The sequence below is a fragment of the Rhinatrema bivittatum genome, chromosome 1 (genome assembly GCF_901001135.1).
Source record: "Rhinatrema bivittatum chromosome 1, aRhiBiv1.1, whole genome shotgun sequence".
Taxonomy (NCBI): domain Eukaryota; kingdom Metazoa; phylum Chordata; class Amphibia; order Gymnophiona; family Rhinatrematidae; genus Rhinatrema; species Rhinatrema bivittatum.
The window spans coordinates 277277261-277291316 of record NC_042615.1 but is presented as its reverse complement, the minus strand read 5'-3'; the positions used below and the strand labels follow the sequence as shown (position 1 = coordinate 277291316).

General features: G+C 43.9%; 2 protein-coding genes across 3 annotated transcripts in view; one reads left to right on the top strand and one right to left on the bottom strand.

Annotated features, from left to right (window-relative positions):
• Positions 1-709, bottom strand: part of WDR54 (WD repeat domain 54) — a 74166-nt gene extending 73457 nt beyond the window's left edge. Inside the window, exon 1 of one of the 2 annotated variants that reach the window (XM_029595322.1) lies at positions 456-709. In XM_029595322.1, the coding sequence (XP_029451182.1) occupies positions 456-517 (62 nt within the window). In that variant the 5' untranslated portion in view covers positions 518-709. Of the gene's footprint in view, positions 1-366 lie in introns of both variants that reach the window. The other variant, XM_029595331.1, reaches the window with a different exon arrangement.
• The window catches only part of C1H2orf81 (chromosome 1 C2orf81 homolog), a 61262-nt gene continuing 47800 nt past the window's right edge, over positions 595-14056 (top strand). The window contains exons 1-2 of the mRNA XM_029595312.1: positions 595-648; positions 12382-12612. Of these exons, the coding sequence (XP_029451172.1) occupies positions 12385-12612 (228 nt within the window). The 5' untranslated portion in view covers positions 595-648; positions 12382-12384. The remainder of the gene's footprint in view (positions 649-12381; positions 12613-14056) is intronic.

Sequence of the window (14056 nt, the reverse complement as noted above, 5' to 3'; positions counted from 1 at the left end):
TTGGAAGACGGGCGCTCAATTTTGCCGGCGTCCGGTTTCCGAGCCCGTGGCTGTCAGCGGGTTCGAGAACCGACGCCGGTAAATTTGAGCGTCGGCTGTCAAACCCGCTGACAGCCTCCGCTTCTGTCAAAAGGGACGCGCTAGTGTCCCTAGCGCCTCCTTTTACCGCGGGCCCTCATTTACATATGTTTTCTTACTGAATCGCGCGCCCAGGAGAGTGGCCTGGGCGCGCGCCGGCTCTCCCGCGGGTTTTTCCTGTATCGGCACCCCAAGGAGGGAGCGACAGGAAAGTTGCTTTCAAAGCTGACATTTTAATCTTTCTCCCTACAGTTATTTTCTCTGTTTTTGAAAGAGGGATGGGCTCACCAATAAACTCTGCTCCACCTTCCCTCTCCCAATCATCAACACGCATCCATTTTCACCCCGGCAGCAAGCTAAGACCACCATCCCCTTACCACGTCCGGCCCTGGATGCGGTTTTCTTTCTCCTCCTCCTCCTCCGCATCAGTCGCAGCCATAGAGACCACACAGGCTCCCTGACGTCATTGCGTCGGTCAGCATGCGCGGCCTCCGCCGGCCCGTTGCTAGGCGACGGCGTAAACTGCAGCAGGGCCCGCGGTTCTTGGAGTTTGGGGACTGGTGGTGGCGGGTAAGAGACCGATCGCCGGCCTCCGGAGGGTACCTGCAGCAGCAGCTCCTCCGTACAGGAACTTGCGGTGAGAGCCTGCGGGGCCTCCGTAAAACTGGGAGGGAGGGCGGGAGTATGGGTGCGAGAGGCGGGCAGCAGGGAGGGAAGGCGCTCTGTGCGGGGAGACTCTTGACCGGCCCTCTCGCCTTCTCTTTTCGTTCATATGTCGGCAGCACATTTTTGGTGTTTGTCGGCCTGCGTTTTCCATATGGAGTCATTACAGGTACCAAAATGGCCCTGCAGAGGAATGCCAGGAAACGAACCTAAGACCCACCGAAGCCCCCCCTGCAGAGAAAGCCTGATCTGGGGAAGAAAAAAAGAGTTGCCCTAAGACAGGGATTTAGGGTGAATCGGGTGACTACATAATTTGGTGTACCAGAAAACTTGCCCTTGCCATGCGATTGAAAAGAATTTTGAGATGCGTTCGTTAACAGAATTATATCTGACCCTCGCTCTGGCTTAAAATGTTAGCTAAAATATATCCGGTTAAGATATAGGCAGTTCAAACTCGGCTAGCTAAACTTGGCTGGCAAAGTCTCCCAACCTACAAATTTCCTCCTTGCCTGCACATTAAAAAAAATAAAACACTTCTTCCAACATTTGTAAGGCTGTTGCCAGGGTAGGTCCAGTCCCAGGCGTAGCGAGGATCTCCAGTGCCTGGGGACCAATGCCTTTGCGTTGTCTACTCTGCGCTTCCCCGCAATCGCCCGTCAGCACATCCCCACACGGCACCGCTGTGTGGGGTCTCTTTTCACATGCGCATAAAAAACGTGTGTCCAAAGTGGACGCACGTTTTTTGAATACACGCACATCCACCTCTCCTGGATGCTCGAGGCAAATGTGCTGCCATGCTAAAAGCAGGGCCGGTGCAAGGGGATTAGGCGCCCTAGGGAGCCTTCTCCTTTGTGTGCCCTACCCCCCCCCCCCCCCCCCCCCCCCGGTCTCAGCCCCGACTCCTACATCATTCTTGATCACGCCTGCTGACTGTGTGGTTTTCTGGGTCACGAGCAGGTTGGGCACTGCTTGCGGCCCGCCAAATCTCCACTCCTCTTTGCCAACGCTTGCAGCCCCATATGGCTCGTACCCAGTGGCGCACCAAGGGTCTCTGGCGCCCAGGGGCCAATGCATTTGTGTGCCTCTCCAGCATTCCCCCCCCCATAATCCTTCTTGTACTAATGCTTAAGGTCACAGAAAATCAGTGGCATCTCTAGACAGAAGAATTTGGGGGGGGGAGCCAAAATGACATTTCTTCATCACACCCACCTCTATAGCATGGATCCTGTTTTAAAACTGGTTATAAAAAAAAGTGTTGTTAAAAAAGTCCAAAGGGTCTTCTACGTAATTTTAAAAAGCTGGCCAGTTTCACACTATAAAATTATTTGATAGCCTCATTCAACTAATTCTATATGGCTATGAGAGTGAAGTCTGGACTATATAGGAAGGGACAGAATGTCAATATAAATCCTGCACCTCCAGTTCTGTAACTCTGTGCATCCACTGAAATTCCCCCAAACAATGGAGCTTGGATGTTTCCCTTACAGCTCATCGTATTTTCAAATTCTGGTGTCACCTCACAGTAACAGCAGCACAAACACTTTCCACTGCTAGACACATTGGAGGTAATTTTCAAAGGAGTTACATGCATAAATGTGGCATACTATCGTAGCAATTTTCATAAGCCATTTACTCACACAAAGTGCACTTACAGAAGTAAACCCTATGGACAATTCAATGGCATATATTGTAGCAATTTTCAAAAGTCCACTTATTTGAGTAAAGTGCATTTATTCGAATAAAACCCAGTTTTATGCATGCAAATGCTTTTTAAAATCAGGCCCATTGTGAACTAACACAAAATCCCACAAAAAACGCACTCAAAATCTATACTGCAATCCCATCATAACAGAACAGTAATAACACCAAGGACTCAAACAACAATATCCCTACCTGTGAATAAGCAAGGATAAATATTACACTGGGTCCTAGAATACCAATACACCACCTACTGAGGAAATAAAACAAACCCGATTGCTATAGATCCCTATACAGACACTACATGCTAGCAGAATCATCATGGTCACACATACACAGAGTAGAGACAAACCCTCATCAAATACAGAATACAAAATAAAGGTGCACAAATTAGAAAAAACTGAAATGGAAACCCCAAGAAGCCAGACTCTGTGTATTAACAATGGAAAAACAGAACCACCATTCCTCAAAACAATAAAATCAAGAAACATAAAGCATCAGTTATAATAGTAAAACCATACTAATAAAAGAATATTTTAAAATTACTGATAAATCAAATTTCTATTCATTAAAATCATATACATTTTTTACAATTTCCCAAACACCAATAAAATATTTCAAAACAGCACATATATCAAATAACACCCAATAATTAAAACTAATAAGGATTTTAAAAAGCCCCTGCTGTCCCCTTCTGTGGGAGCCCTTGATTGCCAGCCACCCTGATATTGTCGAGGATTAGGAGGTTATCCTCTGTCTCACACACATACTCACATGTCCATTCTCTTTCACACATACACTGCCACATACATACACATTCATGCTCTTATACCCACATAACCTCTCGCTCTCACAGACACTGACACACTCTCAGGCTGTAAGACACTCTCTCCCCCACACCCCCATATACTCTTACTCCCCTGGATTTTCTCATATACACTCATGCTCTCACGCTCACTGGCTCCCTCACATAAACACAAACACACACACACACAGGCATGCTCCCAGTCATTTTCACACACACAGACCCCCCCCAGGCAGGCACAAACTCACTCTCTCTCACACACACACACACACAGGCAGGCACCTATTCTCACACATACAAACCCCAGGAAGACACCCATTCATTCTCATACACAGACACACCCTCAGGCAGGCACCCATGCATTCACACACATACACCCCCAGGCAGACTCCCATTCATACACATGCACACACTAAAGGCAGACCCCTCTCTTTTTTTTTTTTTGCCAGCAACCTCAGAGCCTCTGTCATTCCTCTGCTGCCACTGTCACTGATGCCGCGTGGTTATTGGGGAGGTGCTGATTGCTGCTACTGGCACTGAAGCCCATTCTGCTGCCTCCTCTGTGCAGGCCTCTTGGGCTTCCACTTCCTCCATGCTGATCTCGTACATTGTGAGATCTGCATAGAGAAATTGCTACTCTTGCACGTTCCCAAAGATTACATGTGCCAATCAGTAAAAAGTAATTTATTTTTTTTTACATTTGCTGTCTGATCTTAGTTTTCTAATCGGTTGGTCACAGGCTTTTTTTTTCCACCTTCCCCTTCTTATTTTTTGCCAATTCCTTTTATATTGCCTCTAGCCTGCTCCTTTAATACATGTACAAATTTACTTGTGAATCCTGATTTACGTATGTATGTTGTTTTTTAAAATAGCATATACTCGCACATGTGCTATTTTACATGCACAAGTGCTATTTTTTTCCATGAGCAACTTTAAGGTTTTACATGAAGCATTGGCCCAGAATAACTTTTGATAGATCCTCAGCATAATCCTAAAAGGGTACAGACTAAACCTACTTGATGTACCTCCAAATTGCCCATCGAAATCCACTTGATTGGTGACTCAGCATCAGGAATTGCTACAAATGGAATTCTCCTCCCTTTCAGAGGCTAATTCTGTTGGGACCATTTCACCAGGGGAAAGAGAGCAGGGATTTCACTTCAAGTACTTCCTGATCTCAAAGAAAACAGAGGGACTCCATTTATTTATTTATTTATTTATTTATTTAGACTGATATTTTGCCTTTCAGCCTCTTCAAAGTGTATCCAAGACCTAAGGGCCTTGAACAAGTTCCTACAAATGCAAAAGTTAAAAATGGTTTCCCTGGGCATCACTGAGGTTTTTTTTCTTGAAAAAGGGGACTAGCTATGCACACTAGATATCAAAGAGGTCAATATTCAAAGAAATTTAGATGGATAACTCCCAAGTTATCCATCTGATTCAAAGTTATCTATTTAAATATTTAGTTTTGAATATTGACCACAAAGATGCTTTACCCACATAGAGATATTTCCAGATCATAGAAAATATGTTGGATTTGTCATAGGGAATTACCTTCAATATCATGTACTGTCCTTTGACCTGGTGTCAAAAACTCACATTCACAAAATACTGCTGGTGGTTGGGGTTACATGTGTTTTCTTATCTGGACGATTGGCTAATCAAGAACACATCTCAAAGCGGTGCTTCAGAATCTAAAAGCAGAACAATCTGGGTGTTGAAGTTGCTAGAGTTCGTTATCATCTATCCCAAGTCCCATTTCAGCCCCTCATCTCAATTGGAATTTATAGGTGCACTGCTAGACACAACTTAGATGAGAGCCTTCCTCCCACAAGAGAGGTTTATTATATTGATATCCACTATGGAGAGACTAAGAACAAGTCGGCAGGAATCAGCATAGGACATGTTAAGTATGTTGGGCTTTATAGCAGGGGTGAGCAAATATTTTTTAAAGAGGACCACAGTACTGGTGCTTATTGGAGCTGAGGGCCGGTATCCCCCTTAGAACTCTATGAGTGGGGAGAGGGGGACATTACAGTGCCAAGTATACTCCATATTGAGAGGACGAAAGCAGCAACCATACCAATAAGAATAATTCCAACATAATTAACACAGAGAATAACATCAAATAATTGAAAACTCATATATGTTCCAAACACCCATAAAATATTTCAAAACAGACACATCAAATAATACCCAATAATTAAAACTAGTAAGGATTTAAAAAAAAAAAAAAAAAAATTTCCTGCTCTCCATACCCGGGACCTTTTGATTTCCAGAAGCCCTGACATTGTCATTTATTTTATTTATTTAAAGCTTTTTTTATACCGGCATTCATGATAGAATCACATCATGCCGGTTTACAAGTAACAAAGGGAGTGAAGAAAAACCTAGCATTTAACAGGTGGAGAGAAGTAAGAAAGTTACAATAAAACAGGGATTAGCATGGATTATTCATGGATTAGCAGGCAAAGAGGAAAGGGGGTGGGGGGTTGTTTCACATGTGCTCTCTTTCTCTCACCCCACACACAGTGCTCTCCTTCCCCCCATATACACAATGCTATCCTACACACACACATTCACTCTCACTGGCTCCCTCACATAAACACCCCCAGTTAAGCACCTCACACACACACAGGCCCCCAGACAGGCACCCATTCATTCTCACACCCACACAGACCCCATGCATGCACTCTTTCATTCTCTCACATACAGACCACCAGGCAGGCACCCATTTATTCTTACACACATACATACACCCTCCAGACAGGCACCTATTCATTTTCACACACAGATCTCCAGGCAGGCTCCCATTCATTCTCACACCCAAACCCCCAGGCAAGCACCAATTTATTCTTATACACACCCCAGGCAGGCACCCATTCATTCTCTCACACACAGATCCCAGACAGGTCCTCATTCATTCTTTCTCACACACACATATACACATAGATCCCAGGCAGACTTCCATTCATTCTCATACACACACAAAACAGCCTTGGAGGCTCTCTTACTCCGCTGCTGCTGCTGCTGCTGCTGCTGCTGCTGCTGCTGCTGTGACCACTGCCGCGAGACAGTTGGAGAGGAGCTGCAAGGAAGATGGGGCAATGAAGAAGCACTATGGGCCAACCTAAAAAAAGATGGGGCATCCATTTTTATTGGAGTGGTTTACAGGCCTCCAAACCAAAAGGAAGAGCTGGACAGAGATCTGGTTGAAGACATCCAAAAGATCGGAAAGAAGGGAGAAGTGGTGATCGTTGGATACTTTAATATGCCGGATGTAGACTGGAGAATCCCATCTGCAGAATCTAACAATAGTAGAGAAATAGTGGATGCCCTGCAAGGAGCTTTGTTCAAACAAATGGTAATGGAACCGACGAGAGAGGGAGCTATACTTGACTTAGTGCTCACTAATGGAGATAATGTCTCTGATGTCCAGGTGGGCGCCCAGCTCAGCACCAGTGATCATCAAACAGTATGGTTTAATATCACAAAAAGGATACGGAAAAGAAGCACAAAGACCCAAGTTTTGCAGTTCAAAAACACGGACTTTGATGAAATGGGGAAGTACCTGGGGGAAGAACTAGTAGGCTGGGAGAACAAGAGAGATGTGGAACAACAGTGGACCAAACTAAAAGGAGCAATTACCAAGGCAATTAATCTATATGTTAGGTTTCATTTTTCTTTTCTTTACTTTTCTATCTGGTTCTCAAAGGAGGTGGCTGACAAAATAAAGGCTAAAAGAACAGCGTTCAAAAAATATAAAAGATCCCAAAGGGAGGAGCACAAAGAAGAATATCTGGTAGAACTGAGGGAGACGAAGAAAGTAATCAAGACAGCAAAAATTCAAGCGGAAGAGAGGATTGCCAAAGAGGTAAAGAGAGGTGACAAAACATTTTTCAGATACATCAGTGAAAAGAGAAAAGTTCAAAGTGGTATAGTGAAATTGAAAGGTGGAGAGAGACGAAGAAATGGCAGAAATATTAAATGAATACTTCAGTTCTGTGTTCACTAAAGAGGACCCTGGAGAAGGACCGTTGCTAATTAACAAGAAACTGGAGGGGAATAGAGTAGAAGTAACTCCATTTACAGTAGAAAATGTATGGGAAGAGCTGGAGAAACTGAAAGTGGACAAAGCCATGGGGCCTGATGAGGTTCATCCCAGGATACTGAGGGAGCTCAGAGATGTGCTGTCGGGTCCGCTGTGTGACCTGTTGAATAGATCCCTAGAAACGGGAGTGGTGCCGAGTGATTGGAGAAGTGCGGTTGTGGTCCCGCTTCACAAGAGTGGGAACAGAGAAGAGGCTGGTAACTACAGACCAGTTAGCCTCACCTCGGTGGTGGGAAAAGTAATGGAGTCGCTGCTGAAAGAGAGCATAGTGAACTATCTACAGTCGGGAGAATTGCTGGACCAGAGGCAGCATGGATTCACCAGGGGAAGATCCTGTCAGACAAATCTGATTGACTTTTTTGACTGGGTAACCAAGGAATTGGATCAAGGAAGAGCACACGATGTCATCTACTTGGATTTCAGCAAAGCTTTTGATACGGTCCCGCACAGGAGACTGGTGAATAAAATGAGAAGCTTAGGAGTGAGTGCTAAGGTGGTGGCCTGGATTGCAAACTGGTTGACGGACAGAAGACAATGTGTGATGATAAATGGAACTCTCTCTGAAGAGAGAGCAGTTTTAAGCGGTGTACCGCAAGGATCGTGTTGGGACTGGTCCTGTTCAATATCTTTGTGAGCGACATTGCGGATGGGATAGAAGGTAAGGTTTGTCTTTTTGCGGATGACACTAAGATCTGCAACAGAGTGGACACGCCGGAAGGAGTGGAGAGAATGAGATGGGATTTAAGGAAGCTGGAAGAGTGGTCGAAGATATAGCAGCTGAGATTCAATGCCAAGAAGTGCAGAGTTATGCATATGGAGAGTGGAAATCCGAATGAACTGTATTCGATGGGGGGAGAAGGGCTGATGTGCATGGAGCAGGAGAGAAACCTTGGGGTGATAGTGTCTAATGATCTGAAGTCGGCGAAACAATGTGACAAGGTGATAGCTAAAGCCAGAAGAATGCTGGGCTGCATAGAGAGAGGAGTATCAAGTAAGAAAAGGGAAGTGATTATCCCCTTGACAGGTCCTTGGTGAGGCCTCATCTGGAGTACTGTGTTCAGTTCTGGAGACCATATCTCCGAAGAGACAGAGACAAGATGGAAGGGGTCCAGAGAAGGGCGACCAAAAAGGTGGATGGTCTTCATCGAATGACTTATGAGGAAAGATTGAAGAATCTAAATATGTACACCCTGGAGGAAAGGAGGAGCAGAGGTGATATGATACAGACTTTCAGATACTTGAAAGGTTTTAATGATCCAAAGACAACAGCAAACCTTTTCCGTCGGAATAAAATCAGCAGAACCAGAGGTCACGATTTGAAGCTCCAGGGAAGAAGACTCAGAACCAATGTCAGAAAGTATTTCTTCATGGAGAGGGTGGTGGATGCCTGGAACGCCCTTCCGGAGGAAGTGGTGAAGACCAAAACTGTGAAGGATTTCAAAGAGGCGTGGAATAAACACTGTGGATCCATAAAGTCTAGAGGATGTGAATGAAGAGAAGAGGCATGGGGCGTGGCTTGCAGGATTGACGGCTACTACCTGGAGATTAATATCCTTATTCAATAAACATACACACGGTTAATGCGACACTGACATTGCTCTATGCTTCAACGGCAAAAGGATGTGGAAAAAAGGATTTGAATCCACAAAAAAGCAGGGGAGTAGCTTGCTTGTTACGGCGGTTACTCCCCCAAACCAAATAATTCTGATACTTCACTTTCAATGCATATCCAGTATAGCTCTCTGCTTCAACGGCAGGGGGAATGAAAAAAAGAGGATTTATATTCAGACAACAACCAACAAGGACTGAATTGCACAGGCTGGGTAAACAAGCGTGGGAGTAGCTTGCTTATTACGGCGGAAATAGAACCAAAAAGTTACTTATAAGGGCCAAGAGTAACAGCTAAGTATGAAAAAGATAAGTGTGAAAGCTTGCTGGGTAGATGGATGGGCCGTTTGGTCTTCTTCTGCCGTCATTTCTATGTTTCTATGAGTTGATCGATCATCATCAAGCCTGCTTTGCTGCTCCTCTTCTCTGTAGGCCCCACAATATTAAAAATTTGTGGGTGAGCACTTCCTTTATGCTGATCTCGTATATCGCAAGAACAGCACAGAGAATTGCTGCCCTCACACATTTTTAATATCACAAGACCTGCAGAGATGACAGATGGGCTCAGTTTGCCGGCAGCTTCTGCACCATTGGGCAAACTGAAAAGACAGGCCTCTTATTTTCTTAACTGCCAGTGGGATTGGGTTTACTGGCAGCCTCTTCTCTGCCACCAATGGGATTGGATCCACAGTGGCCTCTCGGCTTCTTCTCTCCTTCACCACTAATAGGATTGGGTCTACCGGCAGCCTCTTCTCCGTCGCCAGTGGGGTTGGGTCCACCGGTGGCCTCTTCTTTTCTTCACTGCAGGAGGGACTGGATCCACTGGTGGCCTCTTGGAATCTTCTCTTCTTCGCCACCAGTGGGATTGGGTCCACCAGCAGCCTCTCGACTTCTTCTCTTCTTCACTACCGGTGGGATGGAGGTCCACAAGCGGCCTCTCGGCCTGCTGGAGGTGGGATGGGGTCTAACTGGCAACCATACACAGCTGATTGCAGCTGAATGATGCTCCTCCTCTTCCTGCTAGGAACAACACCTCTGGTAACCGACATCCAAGTTAAAGTCATCAACAAAGGCCTACGATGTCAGAGTGAGACATACGAACAGAACAGTACATACTTGTGAAGATTTGATGTTAGAACATCAAGCTAGGTTGAGAGAACATTATACAAATCTCTTCGTTGTGTGAGTTTCCTCACTCTGAAGGACATCAAATCTTCACAAGAGTGTACTATTCTGTTTGTATGTCTCACTCTGCATGTAAAAGTGGCCCCTAACCCCTACACTACTACCTAAACCTCACCTTGAGTTACTAGGTGGGCCTCCTATAGTAGCATACATAACTGCTTACTATGATGCCACCCCCAGAGGCTCCCTCTCCCCCCTCCCCTCCTCTCTCCCTCTCAGGCCCTTCCCCACTCGCCCCCTCAGGCCCTTCCCCACTCTCCTCCCACAACTCAGGCCCTTCCCCAGCCTAAAAATGCCCAAAATAGAATTTGTGGAAAAATCGCAAATTGTGTTAAGGGCATAACGCATGATATTGCCCAGTTTAACGCAATTGAAAAAGGTGTAGTTATTTTCAGTGTTAAAACTGGGCAATATCATGCATTTTGGCTTCGCAAAGCCAGCCCGCTTTTGCGGATACCCCACCCTTGATTCCTCCCCAATCCCTCCCCTTTTAAAAACTTGCATCACACCATGCGTTATGGTGCTTATTGCATGCATTAAGTCGTTTTGCGCATGCGAAAATGCCTTAATACATGCGAAAACGCCATAACGCAATTTGATAAATGACCCTGTAAGTATGGTCAGGCCAAAGAGCTGTCCTAAAGTTAAATGGCTATAGTTAGCTGGCTAACTTTAAGATTTATCCAGCTAACTTTGCTAGCCAGATTGAGTCTGAATATGGACCTCATTAACAATAGTAACATAAAATTACAAAGTATAGACAGGCTAGTAATATGGATATTTCCTGGGTTCTGTTGGTAGGTCCTTTTGTTTCTGGTCAGATTATCATATTTTGCAGCATTCACTGCTATTTCTCCTGTTTCCTCCAGGATTATACAGATTTTTTCCTGCTCATGCTTTTGTCAGCTTTGGGAAATGGCCATCTCTTATATCTTTGTATTTTATACAGTACAGGAAGACATGAATTTTTGTTTCTTTTTCTCCAGTGTTTTGATGCTGATAGTCAATTCTGATAACCTTTAGTCTATCGCTAGATCTGTTTTGGTAAGTTTTCATTCTCTATATGTATTTGCTTTATGCTTTTATATTTACTGTTTTGCCTCTCCACGGTTGTCCTTTCAAGTGAGCTATGCTTTTTTGTAGATCAGTGTGACCCTCCGGACGCAGCTTCAGTGAAACTTGGCCCATGTCAGGGTACCGTCTCTTTCATTTTACTGTCATCTTGGAATCAACTGTTACTTGAGAATTAAACTTTATCTCCTTTTGGATTGGATTTGGACATCGTGTTTGTCTTTACTACAATACTCTACTCAACATTAGACTTTTTCAGCTGGTAACACAGATAAAAATGGCTTGATTTGTTTTGCAGACATCTAAAACAATTACTAAACCAGAGCATTTGAGGCTAGCAGATTGCATGTTGGTGGAATACATGCTTGTTTAAAAATATTTTATGGTGTCTACTAATAGTTTGGGGTTCATATAGGCATGACATATTTTTCTTTTATTTAAACTGTATTCCAATTCTTTACCTTTTCTTTTCGCTTGTTATTAGTTTTAATTAGAAATGTTCTTTGTATTAGACTATGGAAATTTATTTCCTGCTATTCTGTTTAATGTAAACCGGTATGATTTACATCGGATGTAAGAATGTCGGTATATAAAAATAAAAAATAAATAAATAAATGTGGGTATTTTGGTAGTACCTGTTTGTATTTAGTGGCCCTCCTTTTATTTGCGGGTGTTATGAGATGCCTGGTGATATTTAAAAGATTCATGCCAGATTGTGAGCATTTTGGGAATGCCTGTATTTTGCAGCCCATGCCTCTCTAGGTTGCTTATGGGGAGCTAGTTCTTGTTATTTGGGGATTTATGCCAGAATCTGGGTATTTTCGAGGGTGTTCCGTTGTATTTTAAGGAGTGTAGCATATTCTGACAATGGTATGTAGTCCAAGACTTGTGACATGCAGGCATAGAACCCCCGATTAATTGCTGCCACCTATATATGTAGGTGCCATGCAGTAGGCATACTGCTGGGGAGATATTTATATATTGGATTACATGCTAGGAAGTAGACATTTTGGGGATTTCCAATTTGTAACTTTGGCTCTTGCTTCTAAGTTATTACTTTAGGTCTATTTGCTGATATTTTGGGTACATGTAAGTATGTGGTCATTTGTCACAAGCTATTAAAGAGCAAATGATAACTCTTCCCACCTGTTATGTTTTACAGATCATGTCTCGACCTGCACAAATGAAGTCACGGGCGGAGAAGGGTCGAATCACTGTCCCCACGCCTGTCCCTATAATAAGTCAAGTGGAGATTATACCAGGCCGCTTCACAGAGGCAGACTGGATCTCCATGGTTGCCTTGGAGGAGGGGGAAGAAACTGTTGGAGATTTTATGGATGAACTGCTCAGTCGGACTATGAAGGATTGCTTTCAAGTGTATTTACTACGACAGGTAAGTGGAGAGATCCTTAACCTCCTTTAAGTTCTCCTCACAGGTAAAAATGATATCAAAATCCATGAGACAGGGGCAATACCGGACCTGGTACTTACAAATGGAGAATGTGTTCCTAATGTCCAATATCCAACCTGCCTTTCATTGCTAAAGTCCTAGAAAAGGCAGTACTATCACAGTTAGAGATCCACCTAGAAGACAACAATATGCTATATCCAAACCAATTTGGATTCAGAAAAAATCGCTCAACAGAAACCTTACTCATTTCCTTAACCAACCCGGTATTACAAGGGTTTGACAACAATGAATCATTTATCTTGGTACTAATTGATCTAACAACAGCATTTGACACAGTTGACCATATCCTGCTATGCCACCAGCTGAAAGAAATTGGAATAGACAGAAATGTTAACAAATGGTTCTCTTCTTTCCTAAAAGATAGGAGATTCCAAGTCAAGCTGGGTAAGTAAATTTCTAACACCTTCTCAATCAATGGAGGTTTCCCCCAAGGTTCTGCACTCTCGGCTACACTATTCAACAACTACTTGTTGCCTATATGCACACTACTAGCAAATCTAGGTATCAACTTCTTCCTATATGCAGATGACATACATCCCTTTCAACAAAACAGTTGAAAAAACTGCTTCGTCTCTGTCAACACACATGAAAGCCATATAACAAAAACTTTCTCATCTGAAATTAACTCTAAACCCTAAAAAAACTGAAATTGTGTGGTTAAGGAGAGATAACCTGATAATAAAACTGCCAACCCTAGACCTAGGAATTATTAATATTACTCCTTCTGAACAAGTACAAGACCTTGGAATTCAGATCGATGAGAACTTCACTATGAAAAAGCACATAAGGAAATTAATCAAAACAGGATACTCCAAGCTGAGAATATTATATTGACTAAAACCACTGCAAACAACACAGGACTTCCGCACTGTCCTACAAACACTACTATTCACACAGGACAAGCAGGATGGTAGTCCTCACATGTGGGTGATATCATCAGGATGGAGCCCAATCATGGAACACTTTTGTCAAAATTTCTAGAACTTTGACTGGCACCCCTGAGCATGCCCAGCATCCCACCTACCCTGCATCCAACAGGGGTACCCCTTCAGTCTCTTTTTTTCCATGCAGCAGTAGTCTCGCGGATTCTGGAGCTCCGTGAGTTTACCTCACAAACATTTCCTCACGGAATTTAAACTTTAAATTTAAAAAATTTGTCCCTATCCTGGGGTCCCCCATCGACCACCGACCTTCTTCGACACCGGTAAGTTTTCCGGTCGGTTCCTAGCAGGGTTTTTTCAATGGTACCCGAAGGTCACCAACCGCACGCCCATTATTTTTCTCAAAATCATGGCTACCGGGTTCCGCACGTTCCATAGAACCATGTCCATCACGGACCCGCACAACGTATGCATTTTGTGTCTTG